This window comes from Solea solea, chromosome 14, assembly GCF_958295425.1.
Source record: "Solea solea chromosome 14, fSolSol10.1, whole genome shotgun sequence".
NCBI lineage: Eukaryota > Metazoa > Chordata > Actinopteri > Pleuronectiformes > Soleidae > Solea > Solea solea.
In genome coordinates, this window is record NC_081147.1 from 15,465,408 (window position 1) to 15,483,922 (window position 18,515).

The window sequence follows — 18,515 nt, forward strand, 5'->3', positions numbered from 1 at the left end:
GGAGGGGGGGGGCGGGGTTATCTGTCTCTGGGAAAACCGTGTTACGTTGCCAGGAAACCCAACAATATCCCCATACAGATGTTCAGTTGTTGGTCCAGGTGTTACCACTGCAACTAGATGTCAAGCATAGATAACAAGAAGCTGCTCTTATTGCAATAGTTTTGTACAATGTTATGATGTGATAACAATGCACATGTTGGTCCTTTTTATTTTATTTTTTTTTGACTTCGTAATGTACATAACACGCAACCCTCAGTAGACCTAAATTATTGAATGTGTTTGGGTTTACACACTCTCCATCAGCCCATTCCTGTAGTGTGAAATGTCAGTGCTGTACTGAGGGGATTCTGGGTAATTTCATTGTGTGGAGATGTGTTGCTGAGATTGTTTCCTCTCATGTCCTCTCACTGCCAACTATTGTACAGAGGTACTGAGTCTCTCCATATAAAGTATTAAGTGATAACACATAACGGCAACGATGGTACTAATCTCCTGGACTGTATGATAAAGATTTGTAATTGTTGTCAATAATTTTTACAGTGTAACTAATATTGTCGGTGCTTTTTAATTTGCAAATAAAACACCACTGTATTTTTCAATAGTTGGACCTTTTTCCTCTCTTAATTCTTTCCACCGTCACATTTGAACAAATGATATACATTTGACGACGCTTATTTATTTAGAAACTTGGATCTGTCGGTTCCTTCAATTTGTTTGTCTTTTGGTTTCACTTCCAGGTGAGGTGCTTTCTAGAAGAAAGACGTTTGAATCTCTCTGAATTACAGGAAACGTGTGTCTGTTTTAAATGCATCCCTGTGTTGTTAAATATAACTTGGAGTAGATTTGTGTCTGCTTCTGATTTAAATTCCAGAAGCAAACCTGCTCTGATGAATCGGAGAGTAAACTGTGCTTCTGGTGCACTTAAAAATACTAAATATAAAAACTGATGCTAATGTCTCAAAACTCACATCTTGTCAAAGTTGTTACAGTTGACTATTTCAGAAGAAAAGTGCACTTTTAACACTATAAACCTATCAATTGTTAGTTTAAGCGTTGCAGTACTTGGCTTATTTTTCCCCTGATAAACAAAGGAAAAATAAGTATATTAAAATTTGTTAAGTATTCACATGTACAATATACACTACATTGTAGTGATAGGTTTTAAAAAAAACTACTTTTAAGTTTATTAAATAGGCCTTATAACCAGTACAGATAAAAACAGTAGAGGCTGCACTACAAACTCTTGATTTCTCTTTCTATTGTCTGCCTCTATCAACAAGTGATGCTGTGATGCATCTGACCAATCAGAGCTCACTTTCTGTTAACTGCTCTAATGAACCATCCCACATTGGTTTAAAGAGAGGGACTTTCCACTCCCTTCTCACCTTTTACTTGGAACCTGTCTAGTGCTGCTTCCTCGTTCCAAAAGCCATTTATTCTCTTGACCAGCTGAATTTTTTCCAGTTTATTCCTGCGGAGCCGAGAGACACGAGATGGATAACCTTCCAGAAGATGCCCCCCTGGACAGAGGGAGTGTGGCAGGCAGTGAAGAGGCCCTTGTTGGCCGTGTGAGCCCCAGAAGGTGAGAGGACTCTTTTAATTTTCAAAACAAATATTCTTCTGGACGTAGTTATGAAATATGTTCTCTGCTTATAAAGTGAGTTTTTTTCTTTAATTTGTTTTTAAAAGAAAAGGAAAATTAAACATTTACAAATTGCAAAATAGAAAACAAAAAAAAAACATTGCACACATATGACAGGTGTTATCATTTTCTGTTCACTTCCTCTACACGAGAAGGAGATGTCTGCCTAGTAACATATGATGCAGCTGTCCTCCTATTGGTTCATAATTCACCAGTGAATACTGTGAATAGTTTTAATACTGGCTCATAATAAACAACATAAAAAGTTATTTTTAAAGCTTTTTTTCTTAGCTTTTAGCTGCAATAAATACCTGTTTTTTCCCCCTCACAACGGCAACTATATCATCTTTACGTTGGAAGTCAATGATTTTATTCATATTACGAGGTAAAATGGAACTAGCTAACAAATTATTTGCAAATAAAACCCTTTAAAATACACGGAAGTTTCACTTTTCTTTAAAGTGAAAGTGTTAAAGAAATGAGTGAGTCACTGTCATTTTTGTAAACCAGTTTACACGAATTAAAAAGGATCTCAATCTTACCAGAATATATGTTTTTTTTATAAAATCAGTAGAGGACATCCGTCTCGTAAGCAGTGACGCGTAATGTTCTACTGGCTGATTATGAGCAATAATAATATTAAATTATTTAAAATATGAATATAAAATATTAAGGTTTGTTTTTTTCCATATTAGCCTTTTCTGTATACCCGCTAACACTAATTGTTATTATTAAATGCCACACATAGCACTTAAGGAAATCCCCTCCAATACACTTTAAATGTAGGGATTTTTTTTTTTTTCAAATAAAACAGTCAAATGTGATGTTGTCTCTTTCCCCACTGCCCTGCACACAGTACGTCCCTGACTGCGTAATCCTCTTCAAATGATATAATCCAGTCCCTCACTCTTTTTTTCTCTCTCTCAGAGGCTCCAACAGTCGTGCTTTTAAGGTGGCAGGACTGACGACGCTGGCATGTTTGCTGCTGGCCAGTCAGGTTTTCACCGCCTACATGTTGTTGGGCCAGAAGCAGGAAATCCACTCTCTGCAGAAGAACTCAGAGAAAATGGCCAAACAGCTGACCCGCTCATCTCAGGGTAATTCGGTTATGTTGTATCGGCATCAGATCTCATCAGAACGGAGGAGGAGGAGGAGGAGGAGGAGGGAGGAAAGAAAATGTCAAGAGGGAAAGAGGAAAAAAGGAAGTGAAAATGTGTTTTAAGGAACTTGACGCGACAGCCCGACAGTGAAAGGAAAGGTCCACTGGGGATTCATGCAGGACAGAAGTCAACTGTTTGCCATATAAGATTTCAAGCAACATCATATAAAGTTTCAACTTACATAGCATATAATATATATGTTAAATATTATCTAACTCTTAATTATCTAAGTTAGTAGTAGTAGTAGTAGTAGTAGTAGTAGTATGTGGACTTTTGAATCTGTAGTGACTGGATTTTAGATCTATATCGATACATTCTCATTGCTATTCAGTAAAAAAAACTTGTAGAACAAAAAAATGAAAAGTTTCTCAATCGCTTAAGTCACAACTTAAGTGTGTTGGTTTTCAGCTTCATCTGCAGTCCGCGTGCCCATGAACAGCCTGCCGCTGATGGATCTCACTATGACTAATGACGACGACTCTGCACCCAGCAAGACTCCACTGACAGTGAGTGTTCATAGGCCGACTGGCAGATTTTAACAAACAGTCAAATCATGTAACTGCTCTTTCCCCCCCCCCCATCAGAAACTTGAGGACACTGCTGTTGTCAGTGTGGAGAAGCAGCTGACTGACTTCTTGCAGGTAATATAATGATACACATTGCGCTCAGTTTACAGTGTGCCCTTACTCTGCTGATGTTGTGCATTAAAGCTCTGGTCTTGTTTCGGAGCAGGAGGTCCAGCTGCCGCAGTTCAATGAGACCCTCTCTGCCAACTTGCAGGGCCTGAAGGGGATGATGAATGAAAGCGATTGGAAGGTGACTCTAATCGCTCCTGAAAAAAACAGGAACTTATAAAAATGGACGTTGCAAGTGAATTAAGTTCGTTTACACTGTAATTTTTTTTTTGACTCTGCAGAGCTTTGAGTCCTGGATGCGTCACTGGTTGATCTTCCAGATGGCCCAGCAGAAGCCTGTGACCCACACATCTGTGCCAGGTTATTCCAACCTTCTTAATGTGACTTCTATTGCTGCAGTTAAATAGATCATTTTAATACTTTTGGTTCAATAAGGCACCGAAAGAAAGCTTAAACCCCTTATTTTTATTTGTATCCTGTCTCTGCACTATTCAGGGTAATACTTGACTAACTGTCCACTCTTGAAGTAATATTTTGCCACATGGCTGTCGAATTTATTTAATGGAATATCAATCACGGCTGATCTTCTTTCACTCTTTGCCAGAGTTAATGTGGCAAAGAGTGTAAAAAGATCAGTCGTGATTGATATTCCATTAAATACATTTTACAGCCAGCAGCTATTTGGCTTCTTTTAGTGCTCAGGTCTGCCTCACACTGGATGCCTGTGTGGCGCATTACAGCTGCAGCGTGTCTCTCTCCTCATGCGGGCACACATGTTAACTAATGAGAGCGTTCTCATGCACACACCAATTGTTTTTGGGGGAGATAGACCTCGCGCCAATTCTTCGCATGAGCTGTGCACATTTTCCACGGCTACCTTCTTTTGCATACAAAGTCCTGTTCCTGTTTCAAAATAAAAGCAGCATTTCACTTCCTGATTCCACTCGACATGTGGCTTCATACTGTAATTTAAGTATTTTTTATGCACCCGCTATGAATGACACGTGCAACAATGCACCATTGGCCTAAGACTGTCTATTGCTTTAACTCTTACCTTATCTATGATCACCAGAAATTAAAAACCAAACAGGTTCATGACTGTGCCGGTGTTGTCTCCTCTTCTCTTTACTCAGCCCCTGCAATTCAGACCAAATGCCAGATGGAGGCTTCCTCTGGTCATGGGAAGATTGGGTCCTACAGGCCCCAGTGTGATCAGAAGGGCAAGTACTTGCCCATGCAGTGCTGGCTGCCCACCGGCTACTGCTGGTGTGTGGATGAGAATGGCAACGCCATTGAGGGCACCAGCATTCGAGGCCACCCCGACTGCCGCCGAGGTAGACGACGCAGATTAAAGACCATTTGATTCTCTTGCTTTACATTGAAGGCTGATCATTGAATCCTTTATTGTTCAGGTCGTGCTCGCATGATGTTTGCACCCAGGATGATGGCGAAGACCATCAGCAATGCTGGTGAGAACCTCAGCGCTTAATGCAAAAACAGAAGATCTTTGGTCATTTGATATGTTTATTTTCAAGATGTTATTGGATGCCACACTTCATCATTTGTTGTTCTTTTTCTTCTCCTCCTTTTTTCTTTTGAATTTCCCCAGATGAGTGAAGCAAATGAAGTCTGAAGCAAATGCGTTTTCCTCAAGTAGTCAGAGCAAGACATGAGAAATCATTTGTATTAAGCTGGGTGCAGCCCTATAATATTGGTTTTATGCCCTTTTCTCTCCAGTATAACTTCTTGATTTTAACTACTTTGCTTGAAATCAAAGGCCTGTTACGGTGTGCTGATTTTAATCTTCATGTACGTATTTACAATGGTGACATTTTGACTCCCATATTCATAATCTATAGTATTAAGCGTTAGACTGTTCGTTTTTGTAGAATGCTTAAAAGGGTTGGTTCACAGAAAATCACAAAACATTCCCTCACTTTGCCGTGCGCGCATCTAGACGCGGAGATACTCGGTTGATAAATGGCCGTTGTCAAGACTCTTAAGAAAAGCCGTCTCCTGGTACGCTGATAATCCACGGACATTTTCAAATAAATAAATAAATAAATGAATACATTTGTTCCATTTGACACTATTGTGTAGTTTGGCGTCATTCAGAGTAATTACATTGTCTCTCAAAGATGTTGCTTTTGAATTTATTGTTTTGGGCACCACATTCAAATGAAACCAACACTGTCTGAATAGATATTAAACAGGTTCAGCGGATTTGATTTTGAAAGTCGGTGAATCAACCCTTAAAGTAACGCGCACGTATGAGAAAGTGACTTTTCTATCAAGGTGTTTGTGTTAAGAGGGATAAATAATAAAGATTTCCCAACAACACTGTTCTCATTTTAATACATTTGTCATGTTAATGCTTGTTGAACTCTTTGGATCAAACGAGGCCTGAATAAAATTAAACCTGATAAGCCGCAGTGACTCCACTCAGTCCTGAATTTTCTGGCATGTTCCAGTTTCACTTTTCATTGACGTCGACTCCAGACGAGTCCTGACCTGATGATTTTACAGTCACCACGTCGGCCATCAAGGAGAAACGTATCGGTAGGAAGGTAAAAAGTAAAGGCAACAGTTAAAAATGAGGTTAATGCTCACCATCAAATAATCAGCTAATTATTTTAACAGGGTCTGTTTTTTTTACCAGCTGACCTTCTCAGTGGTGTTTTCACTGCTTCTCCTGCTGCCGCTGCTGTGAACTAGTTTGTTTTATCTCCCTGCTTCATTTAGACTGGTGGGGGAAGTGTTGCTTACGCTTGCTCCTCCTGTGATTACATAAAAAGGTCATGCATGTATTGTGTCGTATGAACAAGAACATGGACCTTTGTCTTCTTTAAAGGTGTTGGGCAAAATATTACCTTCATTTATCTATGAATAGTCAATCAAACATACGTAGATCATGTTATATCATTTTCAGTAATGTCATAAACTCTTTTGCCATTCATCAGTGCAATCGAGCATTGTTGTTTGGCCCGTGTCACGCTTGAATGCGGCAAGCATCATTTCTTCCTCTCTGGCAGTTGTTCAGCTTTAGAGCACCCGAGCATATCTGAAGGATCTATAGCAAGCACGTCAAACTGGTTTTAGTTCAGGGGCCACATATAGCACAATTTCATCTCAAGTGGGCCAGACCAGTAAAATAATAGCACAATAAACTATGAACAACAAGAACTCCAAATGTGTTACCTCTGTTTTACATTTAATAATGAAGTACCTTTTCACAAAATGTGAAATTCCCTGTGAAAAATAAGAAATTTCAACAATGCAGTTTCAACAATATTATGCCTAAGTTCACCATTTATACATCACAGTGGAACTATAAAAGCACAGAAATGTAGTCACAGGTATCTGGAAGTGAAAAATATAATATTTCACATTATGATTAGATTCTAATTCAGGACAAATTCGTCATGTGGGCCAGATTGGACCCTGTGGTGAGCCATACGTTTGACACCCCTGATCTATAGTCCCAGTCCTCCATTCAGTACACGTGAGAGTTTATACAGTATACGCCTCACCTGCTTCTCCAGCGGCGTCACCATGCGCCTTATACTATAGAAAAGAGACGAGAGTCATCTTGTACCGACTGCAGCAGCAAAGATCTCCCATCAATGTGAATGGACGCTTAAAGAGACCGTCATCTTCCTACAGAGTGGCACTGCATGTGTGCAGTTTAAATGATGAATCCGTCTCCCGTAATGTGGGTGACAGATTGTCGTTGTTGATGTTATTATTCTTCTGCCTCTGTTTGGTCTTCGCGAGGAGAAAAATCGCTTCATTTGTGCAGCACGAGGAGAATGTCGACACAAGTTTTAAACAGTGACAAAAAGAGAGCGAGAGTTGCGTGGAGCTGCTTTAACTGTAACAGACACTTGTTTTTATTTGAAAGTTACACACTGCTGCTTTAACAGTACAGCACCAAAGCGTCGCTCTCCGTTTGATGCCGTTTATTGGCCGACTGTCAATCCTGATTAAGTTTTGTTTGTACTTTTTGTTTGATGTTTGCACTACTTTCTAACAAGGCCGCCTTTATAAAGAGTTTATGAGGCGTAACTAATAGAGGAACAATAATTACTGCCTAGCTGGTGTTTTTCCTCTGCCAACCAGTCATGTTGCAGGAAATATGTTCTCAAATCCCCCCCCCCTTCTGTTTCCAGAATAATGACCGTGTTGTTTTTGTAAAATATAACTTCCGTGTGAAGCTGAAATAAGATGTCCTGGATATGAAGTGTCACTGACACCACCCTTTATCTAATGAGATAACAGTGTAACAATATTAGCACAATTATTCTGGAGTAATGGCCAAAAGTGTGCTTTTTTGAGGTCACCTTGGCTTCACGTAGGTGGACGATGTAAAAACATAATACCCCGCAGGAACAGCTGTCGAGGTAATTATTCTAATTATTTATAGGCTAAACCTTTAGGAATCCCTTTGATTAATTTGATCATTAATCATTTAAAAATACACTTTTTTTTAATTGCTCTCATACAACCGAGTTATGTACTATTTGTTTACCATTAATAAAGCCATAATTACCAATTTACAGCCTAATGCCTTATTGCATTACTGATCAGTTTCTAATCACACCAGGACTTACGATGAATGATCTAATAAATGTGACATGATGTGTATATGTATATATATATATATATATATATATATATATATATACACCTTTCTGTTCGTCTTGGTAACTTAACCCAGATCACTTTTACCATTGAAAGTGGATTCTGGCTCATTAATAATGGAGCTCATGTGTAACAAAATCCAGGTGACCCAGTGGCTTTTCTAAAGACATGAGCTGTGGACGTCCACAGTGAACATGGACGCGCCTGTAAGTGCTATTTCTATTCTGACTGGAGTGATATTGTGTGAGGATTACTACAGTGTGTATCACTGAAAGAGATAAGAAGTGTTGTTTTTACGTGTCTTGTGTGACTCGATCCCCGTGTAGATGTCTGCGGGAACCGAAAAGGTTCACGTGGGAGTTGTGTTTACGGGAACACCAGGTAAAACAGTAATGAAAATGTTAAACCTGTAGCTTTGCTGCAGTGTCTGCAGAGATTCGACTGTAAATTCATTTTCTTTTGTCTCTCAGAGGGTAAAGACTGTGTTGTTATTAGTGAAGATGGACACAGCGTGGCCTACACATCAGCAAAGAATCAGGTAAAACATTTAGATTTTCTCACAGTCATCATTTAATCTCTTCAAGTCTTCAATGTTTTTGTTCCCACGCAGGAAACAAAGTCCTTCGTCTTTGACCAAGTCTTGAATGTTGACGACATACAGGTACGAAAAGAGCCGAGTCACCGCGTTTCTTTACAGTTTATCTCTGTATCAGATATCTCTGTATTTTGATCTGAATATCTGCAGAGTTTCCACTCTGAGCTCCTGCAGCCTCTCACGGACTCTGTGTCCAGTGGTTATAATGGAGCTTTGCTGGTGTGTGGAGCGTCCACAGAGAGGATTTGCACTCTGATAGACCACAGCATCATCAAACAGGTGCAGCCTCACACACACACACACACACACATGAAAAACCCATTCTTTCATGAGCCATAATCAGTGTTTCCTCACTGATGATGTCACTGTCGACTGTCTCTTAGCTCCTGGCAAATCTGTTTGGTCGTACGTTGTCACAAGAGAAAGAGGAAATGTTCATCTCTGTGTCGTTCCTTCAGGTTTGTCCTTGTGTCGACCAGAGAAACCATGAATTATATTAGACACAACATGGCGCGGGACAATATCTAATGTTTTATGGTTTCGATGTCAGTTTTATCCAGATGGCAGCGCTGTAGATCTTCTGAGCGCCAACGGTCACTCTCTAAAACTTGTCACACACCCAGTCCTTGGAAGGTGAGTCCAAATTAAAATGACTAATCAATCAAAATTCTGTACTGGGCAAAACACCATTAGATTAGTTGTTTCAGCAATACTATTATGATTATGCAGTATAATTTTTTTTTCCCTCACTCACTTTATTGGAAGACACCCAGAAGACACAGGAAACAAAACAGCTTTACAGGTTAAACAAGAATTTAGTGTGTCCTACCCTTACACTTGCTCTAGACACTGTAGATAGATAGATACTGTGGATAGAGAGATTATATGTATCTATGCCCCGTTCCCATTACACAAAACTCAATTTATAGACTACTTTATCCCCTCAAACCCTAATAAATGTTATTGGAGTTAATCTCATTGACAGCTTGTTATAACACCAACTTTCAGCCACATCATTCCAATCCAAATAACCAATGACAACAAAATCTGACATAAAAGCTGATGGTGGACTTTTGCACTGCGCTGTAGATACGACCAACTCAATTATTAAGACTTATAATAACTTTTGCTTGTAATGAAGTGCATAATATGTTTTTTTCCCAGTCTTGTAGGAGGCGTGTGTGAAGTGTGTGTGGGTTCACAAGAGGACGCATGTGCTCTGTATGAGTCATGTAAGGACAGAATGAGGGCCAGAGGAGGCGTCATGTCCAGCAGGTACAGTATTTCAAATAAACCTGTTTGTGTGATTCACTTTGGACTGGGTCCAAATGTTACGCAGCAGTTTTACCTCTGTGTGTTTGTTGTGTTCCCTACAAACCTGTTATTGTTTCAACCTCAGATGCAGTTCCCTGTTCTCAGTGTTGGTTGAGCGGAAGATTCATGTGGAGGAGGAGGAGTTTGACGTTTGCCGCAGCAGGCTGCAGCTGTTCAGTCTGGCAGGAGGAGCCAGTAGGATTGACCTCAGAGGGTCAGTCACACACTCACATACAGCGAGCTATCTATACCTACGACCTAATATCTGAATTTGTACTAACGTCATTTGTTTAGCCCTGTCCTGTGCACTGTTAACATTTGAACATTTTTCAACACACTTTACATTACAACACAGGAAGAACAAGTATGGCATAGTATTTTATATCATCAAATTTTACAATGCACTTTTCAGCTTGGTAACAATGGCAATAGTGTGGTAATATGGAGATGATATTACAGTTGTACCATGTCATTTCCAAAGTAGGCTACCACCAGTGTAATACCTTCCCCTTTAATATGAAGGGGGATCAAAATGAATGGTTACTATTTTATATGAAATTCATCCTCCCTTGTGTCCCACACACGTTTTCTATTGTTATTATCAAGCTGTATTACCACAATATTACTTTACTATTACAAATATGATGACCACACTATTAGCATATTGTTATTTTGCTGCAAATAAAGCATTTGTTGAGTAAGATATCTGAAAGAAAACGACACACTTGCTCTTCAAAATACAGTCAAATCTGCAGTTAAGATTGTTTTTTAGTTCATATGATCACATGAGATATTCTGTCACGTAAGGACCTCATTTAAGGTGAACTAGTTACTCATTCTGCTGTAACGATCAATAAAATGAGCTCAGCAACATTCACACTGAAAAACAAGGCCTCCATTTCTGGACGTACTGTTAAAAACACAAAGAATGTAGTGTGTTGGACTCTGTGGTAACAGCTGAATATTCTCCAGAGTCAACCCACTGGCGAAGGTTGTGGAGCAAATTCCATGTGGAACTCCAACAGCTGACACGCTCCTTCCCTTGCTCCTGCATGAGGCCTTGACAGGAAACAGTAGATCGTTCCTCGTCTACTGTATTAACCCTCATGGCAAGTAAAAATAATACCTGTGTCCTAACAACCGTACCTTTACCATGACACTGGTGTTGAACTGACGTGAAAATGACTTCCCTCCATACCCATCAGGTCTTCTGGATGATGAGACTCCTTCTGCTTTAACTTTGGCCCAGAAAGTACAAAGTTTTTCAACCACACCCATTGTCGGTCGCTGGTGTCCGAGAGCAACGGAACAAGAGATCCGCCAGAAGATCATGGATCTCCAACTGCTAATGATGTCACAGGGGCAGAGTGAAGATCACAACACCCACAGGCTGGCAGAGCTCACTCAAAACCTGCAGGTAACTCGCAATAATACCTGTGTTTATATGTAGACCCGCACGGAGGACAGAACTAATGCACATCCTGTGATCTATGCAACAGATTGTGAAAAAGCAGTCATGGGAGTGGAGGAGGGAAGAGTCGAAGAAGATAAGGGGCAAAACACAGGTTACCTTTCCATACGAGTTCAACAAAAATGATAACAAATGCTATGTGTTCCCAGTTTAATGAATCGAGCGCTGTGTTTCGCACAGATTCAGCAAAGTGGTCGGAGCCCAAATGGCAGCAGGCCCAGCAGTGATTACAGAGAGAGCACTGACGCAATACAGTATTTGCAGGACCAGCTGAAAGTAGAAATGGAAGAGCATATCAGAGGTTATATGCTGTGAAACATTAGTCATATAGGAGGTATAAATTATAATAAAAATATTGTCTGTGTGTGTGTGTGTGTGTTCCTCAAACCCATAGAGGGGAGAGGGGATGCAGAGATTGTCCAGGAGAGAGTAGCAAGAATCCAGGAGCTGAAGGAGGCTCTGAGAGAGGAGACACTGAGAAACAGCAAAGATAAATCTGACCTCTGTCAACAGGTAATGCACCGCATAGTAATTGTAAACACACATTTACAGCTGACTGGAGTAGGGGACATGATTACAATGCAGTGCGAATACCTTCTTATACACATAAATGAGATTCCTGTGTGCCAGAGTGGGCCAGCGACACTAAGACATTTGTCTTGTCAGTTTAATGATCATTCTCAGATGGAGTACAATAAAGCAAAGGAGCGAAGGAGGCAACAGAAGGAGGATCACGGGAGATTAATCCATGAGGAGGTGGAGAAGATGGAGAGAGACTTGGCAAAGGAAGAGCTACCGGTGAGATAATGAGATGCACTAGTTTAACATTATTCAGTCTGTGATCTATCTTATCAAAGGATGCTGAGTCTCTTTAAATTAATGCAAGGTTGGATTTATGGTCGGCACGGAAAACCTCTGCATTTGCAACTTAATCTTTTTCTTTGTTGTTGTTCCTTTTTTATTGGTTTCATCCATCCCTCTGCCAGCCAGAAGGACCCCAGAGGGAGCTGCTGGTGCTGACCAGAGAGAGGCGGGTCCTGGTTCTGCAGATGGAGGCCTTACGCATGGAGGCCCTGCAGGCTGAGACAGATCTGCAGGATCAGTATCACAGGCACCAAAAGGAGCTGAGTTGTCTGAGGGAGGAGAGTCTACAGGTTGTTGGAATCTTCGCACATCATTCAGTATTTGTATGTTTTTGTTTAATTAGTTTATCATTTCCTTTGGTGAGTCTCATTTATTTGTATATTGAGGGAGGATTTAACCTGCACTGACAAGTTCTTATTCAGTCAAGCAACATATCTGAGTTTCATTATTTAGTAATAACACAATGTAGGATTTGCTCTCAGGTTCCCCCCACAGTTGGTAAATGGTATTGTTTGTTACAACTGGGCAACATGCATTTGTTGACAAGTCAGACCAGGTACAGTAGCCCATATATGTAACATATATGTACAGTATAACATACATGTTATACAAATATGATGACGTTGTTTTATTAGACATTATATTAGCAAGGTGGAAATCCTACATTGTGTCTCAATGGGATTTTTCTTGAGCTTTTCACAATATGAAATTCTGGTGACTATTTCCGTCTTCTTTGGTGTTTTTGTGGCAGATGCCGTCCACAGTTTTCTCACTGTGCTGACTTACTTATCTGCAGGTGTTCAGAGTGTTTCGTCAGGTAAATGAGGAGCACAGGAAGATGTCGGAGAGCAGATACAGATGTTTGCTGCTGGAGGCTGTGCAGGACGCCGTCTACCTCTCTGCCCAGAACCAGCAGCTGCAGACTGACAACAAACAGCTCCACAAAGGTCAGTGTGTGTTTATCTTCTGCCGGAGTGGCAACTGGATTACAAATACAACTCATAATCTGAAGTAAAAATGTTATGGAAATGCCCAGAAATGATTGGTGTGTTGTTGTTTTTCTTCGACAGCACTGGGAGAGTTAAAGGACGCTCTAGCAGTGAGAGTTGACTCGACAGCTGAACAGCAGCTCTCTCAATAACAGGCCAAATTTGATGTTTTAGTACTGCTATAATGACCAAACAGCATACAAAAAAACAGATTCTACAGGTTTAAGTGTGATCTTACCCTTAATTAATGTTACTGGTAAAATATTGCACCAGGTGTGGGGGCTGTTCTGATAATTTATCCTGATTATCAGGTGTTGTTACACTTTTTTTTGCTTGCTTGTTGTGGTTATAGTGATGGTGCATATATAGGTTTACAAATAATTGCATCACCAGTTTATCCACCTCGAACAAAGGGAATTCCACCCAAAGACCAGGTTTGCCTGGACATCCATTCATTGAAGCTCTTCCCCCACACCCAGTAGAGTGGCTAAAATCAGGACTGATGTCACTACACCAGGTTTATTGAGCATTACATACACATGCTGTATGAGTTCAACTCATTGACAGCTTGCTAATACATATATGGCCAACTTTCAGTCACATCATTCCAATGCAAATACCAATGACCACAGAATTGGACAGACCTAAATACCAGACTTGCCCTGAGACTTTTGCACAGCACTGTATGTTGTTGACAAGCATGATTAACCCACATCATTAAGTATAATCCTGTTTCAGAGGATTTATTTGTTATAGGTAAAACACAGTACATTTTCTTTGATGTTTGATATTGACCCTGGCAGAGAATGAGACAAATCACAAAAACACAACAATAGCAGCACTCTTCAGACATGTTTTTACTGAAGACAATCAATCCATGTCTTCTTGCATTGGGTGTAACGTGACAATAAATAAAGCTAAAATAAGATGCAAACTTCCATGTTTTGGTTTCTCAAGCCAAGTGCAGTCAGAGACTCAGAAGGCAGTGTGACAGAGGGCAAGGGAAAAGAAGAACTGAGAAAAAATACCTCAGAAATTTAAGGCGATGGTAATGATACTGAGCTGAATGGACCATGTTTGCCATCTTCTACTTGTAATAAAGGTAAGCTGCCAGTCCAATCATTGAAACAGGCAGGGGGAAATAGTAAGTCAGTTGGAGACCTAAAGCAGCCCAAGACATCAGAGCATTAACCAGCATGGAGCAGGAAATGACAAACAGTCGAGTGATCCCGTTGCCGTGCTTCAGCACAACCGACATCAACAGTCCGTTAGCGGCTTGGCCCGCTATAATGACCCACACTAACACAGAGTATCCTTCCAGAAAGCTCTTTTCACTTGCGACAAAGAAGAAAGAGAGTCCATTGATGGCCACACCAAATACATAGAGGTAGAGATTCTGCAGACTTAATGGCAGCTTCTGGCTCTTCAGCACCCTCTCTGTGTAAACTGCTGCCAGCCCCGAAACACAGCAATAAATCAGCACAAGGAAAAGCCCCCAAGCTGTGATATGAAGCCTCGTACCTTCCTGGACCTCAGGCTTCTCAAGATCCCCAAAATCTAAGGTGCTGTAGCTGTGACACACCCCTGCACCCGTGAGGAGCCCCAGGCCCAACCACTGAGCAACCCGCAGCCTCTTGCCCAGGCAGACAGAGTACAGCAGGGCAGTAGTGGCTATTTTCAGATTGGAGAGGACTTGATATGAACTTGGGTCCATGTAGGCCTGCATGTGGACTATCAAGTTGTTATTGAGGGCATAAAGCATGGCAGGGACTGCATATGGGGCCACAAGGATGAGAGATGGAGGGGTGCGTAAGGAGGATGCACCCCCAGTTAGAACAAGAGTCGCCAGAGAGATGAGGAGTTTAGTCAACTCAATCATGACAACACACGATGAAGGATTGAAAGGAACTTGGCCATCTACTTTGGTGAGAGTGATGAGTGGTGCATGAGAGCCATAGATGAGGACCATCAGTCCCAAGAGGAAACCCCACTGAGTCCTTTTCCCCCACTGTCTCCTAATCCTTGCTGGGGAACTTGTCCCCTCAGCATGAATCACAATCATCCTAAGTGATGCAAAAGAAAATGCTTTTAATATCTAACAAATACTATAGTGCAACTTCAGGCCATCTTTTAATAGGCAACTCTATATCGCAAGCTATTTAAACATCATAAAATACTTAGATGTGCCATTCTATATGTATATGTTAAAGATGTAGGAAAGATTTGCAAGGACTCAAACATCTATTGAGCTAAGATAATTGCTTAAGGCAACAAAACCAAAAGAAGTAAGGACATTTGCTGGAATAAACTTTGAAACCTTGTAGGCACAAAGTGTTCCGTCTTGTGAAGCAAAAAGTAAACATGAAACAAAATAATACGTTACAAAAAATCCAGTCTTTTAACATTGAGTCCCAAATAGAATTCCAGTAATGGCAAGAAATCTTGAAGGCTGATCAGTCACAGCCACTGACAAATCAGCAGCTGCAACACTATCTCCCCCTTGTGCCACAGTAACAGACTGTGAGGTTTGGCAGTCAAACCATTACTTTGGTCCTTTTTTCAAGTTGTTCATATAATCTTTCACAGTCTTTTCAATGTTGGGCATTTGATAGTTCTGTGCCGCATATATGCCAGTAATTGTTCCCATCAGCACTCCCAGGATGGCTGAGGAGCGAAGCTTGGCCACCACATATCCAGCCAGAAAGCCCTTCAAAAATGGAGATCCTATCACAGAGCTTCCCTACAAGAGAAGGAAAAGGCTTTTAATTATATTACTTAAGAACTTGTGGTAAACATGCAATAACAAATAACAAATACTTTCAAATTAGAGCTGCAACTATCGATTATTTTCATAATCGATTAATCTGACGATTATTTTCTACAATAAACAATTAATCGTTTGGTCCATAAAATATCTTAAAAAAAAACTTAAAAAATGTTGACTGGTGTTCGTCAAACCTGTTCTCAAATGTCTTGTTTTGTCCACAAACCAAAATGATTAACTTTTAATGATTTCTTTGTTATCCAGAGCAAAGAAATTAAGAAAATGACAAAAATAGTTAGTGAAGAGTGGAGTAAAAGTTGCTAGAAATATAAATAGATATGTACAGATGCATGAATTGTGTACTTGAGTACCAGTGTGTAATGTAACAAAGTAAAAAATACTTTGTTACATAACAACACTGATATATACATACACACACACACACACATATACCTTTTTGTTTGTGGATAAACCAAGACATTCAGAAATTGCATTAGACAACATTTTCTTGACCAAACGCCTAGATAATAAATTAATCGTGAAAATAAAGCATTCATCCGTTTGCTGCTGTAAACCCGGCTCACCTGGGGGATTCCTTCAGAAACCTCGCTTTCCACTCGCCTCTGAATCTCCTCCAGTTGACTTTTGAGCAGTGTCAGATCTTTCAACTGCTTCAGAGGATCCTGGAAAACAAACCAGCGTGTCACATTGAAGCAAGCAAACAGAGAGACCTGTGATAGTTAACGAGGTCACATAACCACACACAGTCAGTCAAATGTCAGTTACTCAAAGACAACAGAATAGTTTCCTCTGAGTTTGCTGTTTAGCTAACAAAGTTAGCAGCTCGTGAATCGAGCAGTTTGGTTCAGAATAAACCCCCGGCCCCGTCATCTTAATGTAATACTAACACAGAGCGTCTGCTGGTAATATACGTTTTTTTCTTTTTTTTTTTAAATCCTACCCTAGTAATTGTTGCCGTAAGACGAAACGTGTGACTTGACTTGGTTTAAAACTACAGCGCAGGCTCTCACTCACCTTGTCATTCGCCATATTTGCTCCGTGGGGTGATGCGTGTTTGACTCGTACGCCTGAACTGTTCCTTTTGCTCGATGAGTTTAGTTGATTAGTTTGGTCTAGATGTGATAACTCTTCAGTGCAGAACAAACAAAACAGACTCTATGGAATAGTTAAATATAAAATACAGGTTTGTTACTACTATAAATGATAATGATATTGTTATTGGGTGTAGTAAAAGAGAACACGACACTGCACCTAATGATTGCATCCAATGTTTTGCTTATTTTAGTCAAAGCTTTCCTCCACAAGGCAAAATTTATAAAGACTCCACTCATATTTATGTGCTTTTATAATATAATATATATAATATAATCTGTATAATGATATCCTCTATATAAAGTCCCTTAAATTAATGAAATCAAAATGTGTCAAATACCTATTGGCATTACTAAATGACCTCACAAACGGAGTACTTTAAGTCCTTTTTGTTGCCCTTTCTTTTTTCATATGTTAATTATTTTATATAAATTGTAATTTATTTAATAGTATTTATTTTATGTTGTTCTACATGTTTTATATTTTTGTTGTACCTAATTGTTTGTTCTAGTGTTATTTTAAATCAAATGCCTTAGCGTGTTGTAAATTAGAACATTTTCAAAGAAAAAACAAAATAAAAAATACCCTCTTCCTGACCGCAACGTCTTTATTTTTGATCTTGTAAGTTAAAATATTAAACTGTGGAGAAATAAAAACCATTATTATTGTTTTATATTTTTTCACCTGATTTTGCCCTGAAAATAGGGATGATGATGACTTTTTTCTTCATCAGTCTGATTATGTTTTAATAAGCAAAGGTTTTCCATTTCACAAATCAAACAAGACAAACTTATTACGCAGGTATGTGCATCTGTTTCTGCCTGTCTCAGTACTGAACAATCATTTGATTACAATCTCCTCAAGATAACACTATTTGACCCAGTTGTTGCCAAACATCACAGCCCAAATTTTAAAATCTTCTGTAGCTCAAAAAAACATTTAATCACAACTCTGATTGACACACAAGACTATGTGATAGATTATTTCAATACATATTATTTATTTTTAAAACAGGCAGAAAGCTTTGGAAGTCATTGCAAGAGTGCAAAAAGCATTCTATAAATTATCATATAGATCCATCCAATCCATACATTTTCCATAATAATGGATCCATATTCATTTAACTCATTCATGTCAAGTAGCATTTCAAAATTAACCATAAATACTTTGTTGATTATGTTTGACCTCTCAGCGTGTAGTATCTATACAGCCCAACAGGGGGCGATCACAATCTGTACACAAGGGGACGCACGCCTTACTTTCACGTGTTAAAAACGTTCTCTGTGATTGGCCCCTTCTTGTTTATTCCAGCATTTGATTGGTTGAA

At 39.7% G+C, this 18,515-nt stretch overlaps 4 protein-coding genes and 1 long non-coding RNA gene across 5 annotated transcripts; 3 read left to right on the forward strand and 2 right to left on the reverse strand.

Annotated features, from left to right (window-relative positions):
• Positions 1-1,436: 1,436 nt before the first annotated feature.
• On the forward strand, positions 1,437-5,867 carry cd74a (CD74 molecule, major histocompatibility complex, class II invariant chain a). Its single transcript, XM_058648974.1, has 9 exons — positions 1,437-1,582; positions 2,570-2,739; positions 3,211-3,308; positions 3,387-3,443; positions 3,535-3,618; positions 3,719-3,797; positions 4,571-4,771; positions 4,850-4,906; positions 5,047-5,867. Exons 1-9 carry the CDS (start codon positions 1,494-1,496, stop codon positions 5,052-5,054), a joined length of 843 nt encoding a protein of 280 aa, XP_058504957.1. The 5' UTR covers positions 1,437-1,493; the 3' UTR covers positions 5,055-5,867.
• Positions 5,868-8,860: 2,993 nt separating this feature from the next.
• Positions 8,861-9,937, forward strand: LOC131472145 (uncharacterized). Its single transcript, XR_009242066.1, has 4 exons — positions 8,861-8,952; positions 9,057-9,131; positions 9,224-9,306; positions 9,838-9,937. It is a non-coding gene; the product is annotated as an uncharacterized LOC131472145 (long non-coding RNA).
• A 1,266-nt stretch (positions 9,938-11,203) lies between these two features.
• Positions 11,204-13,922, forward strand: si:dkey-201i24.3 (polyamine-modulated factor 1-binding protein 1). Its single transcript, XM_058648920.1, has 8 exons — positions 11,204-11,404; positions 11,487-11,552; positions 11,639-11,759; positions 11,853-11,971; positions 12,125-12,256; positions 12,445-12,612; positions 13,119-13,269; positions 13,393-13,922. The coding sequence occupies exons 1-8, from the start codon at positions 11,318-11,320 to the stop codon at positions 13,461-13,463; spliced, it is 915 nt and encodes a 304-aa protein (XP_058504903.1). The 5' UTR covers positions 11,204-11,317; the 3' UTR covers positions 13,464-13,922.
• A 106-nt stretch (positions 13,923-14,028) lies between these two features.
• On the reverse strand, positions 14,029-15,388 carry slc35a4 (solute carrier family 35 member A4). Its single transcript, XM_058648919.1, has one exon. It carries the CDS (start codon positions 15,371-15,373, stop codon positions 14,399-14,401), a length of 975 nt encoding a protein of 324 aa, XP_058504902.1. The 5' UTR covers positions 15,374-15,388; the 3' UTR covers positions 14,029-14,398.
• LOC131472070 (SLC35A4 upstream open reading frame protein) lies at positions 15,383-17,240 on the reverse strand. Its single transcript, XM_058648921.1, has 3 exons — positions 17,111-17,240; positions 16,660-16,758; positions 15,383-16,051 (listed from the first exon to the last, which is right to left on the reverse strand). The coding sequence occupies exons 1-3, from the start codon at positions 17,123-17,125 to the stop codon at positions 15,854-15,856; spliced, it is 312 nt and encodes a 103-aa protein (XP_058504904.1). The 5' UTR covers positions 17,126-17,240; the 3' UTR covers positions 15,383-15,853.
• Positions 17,241-18,515: the final 1,275 nt, after the last annotated feature.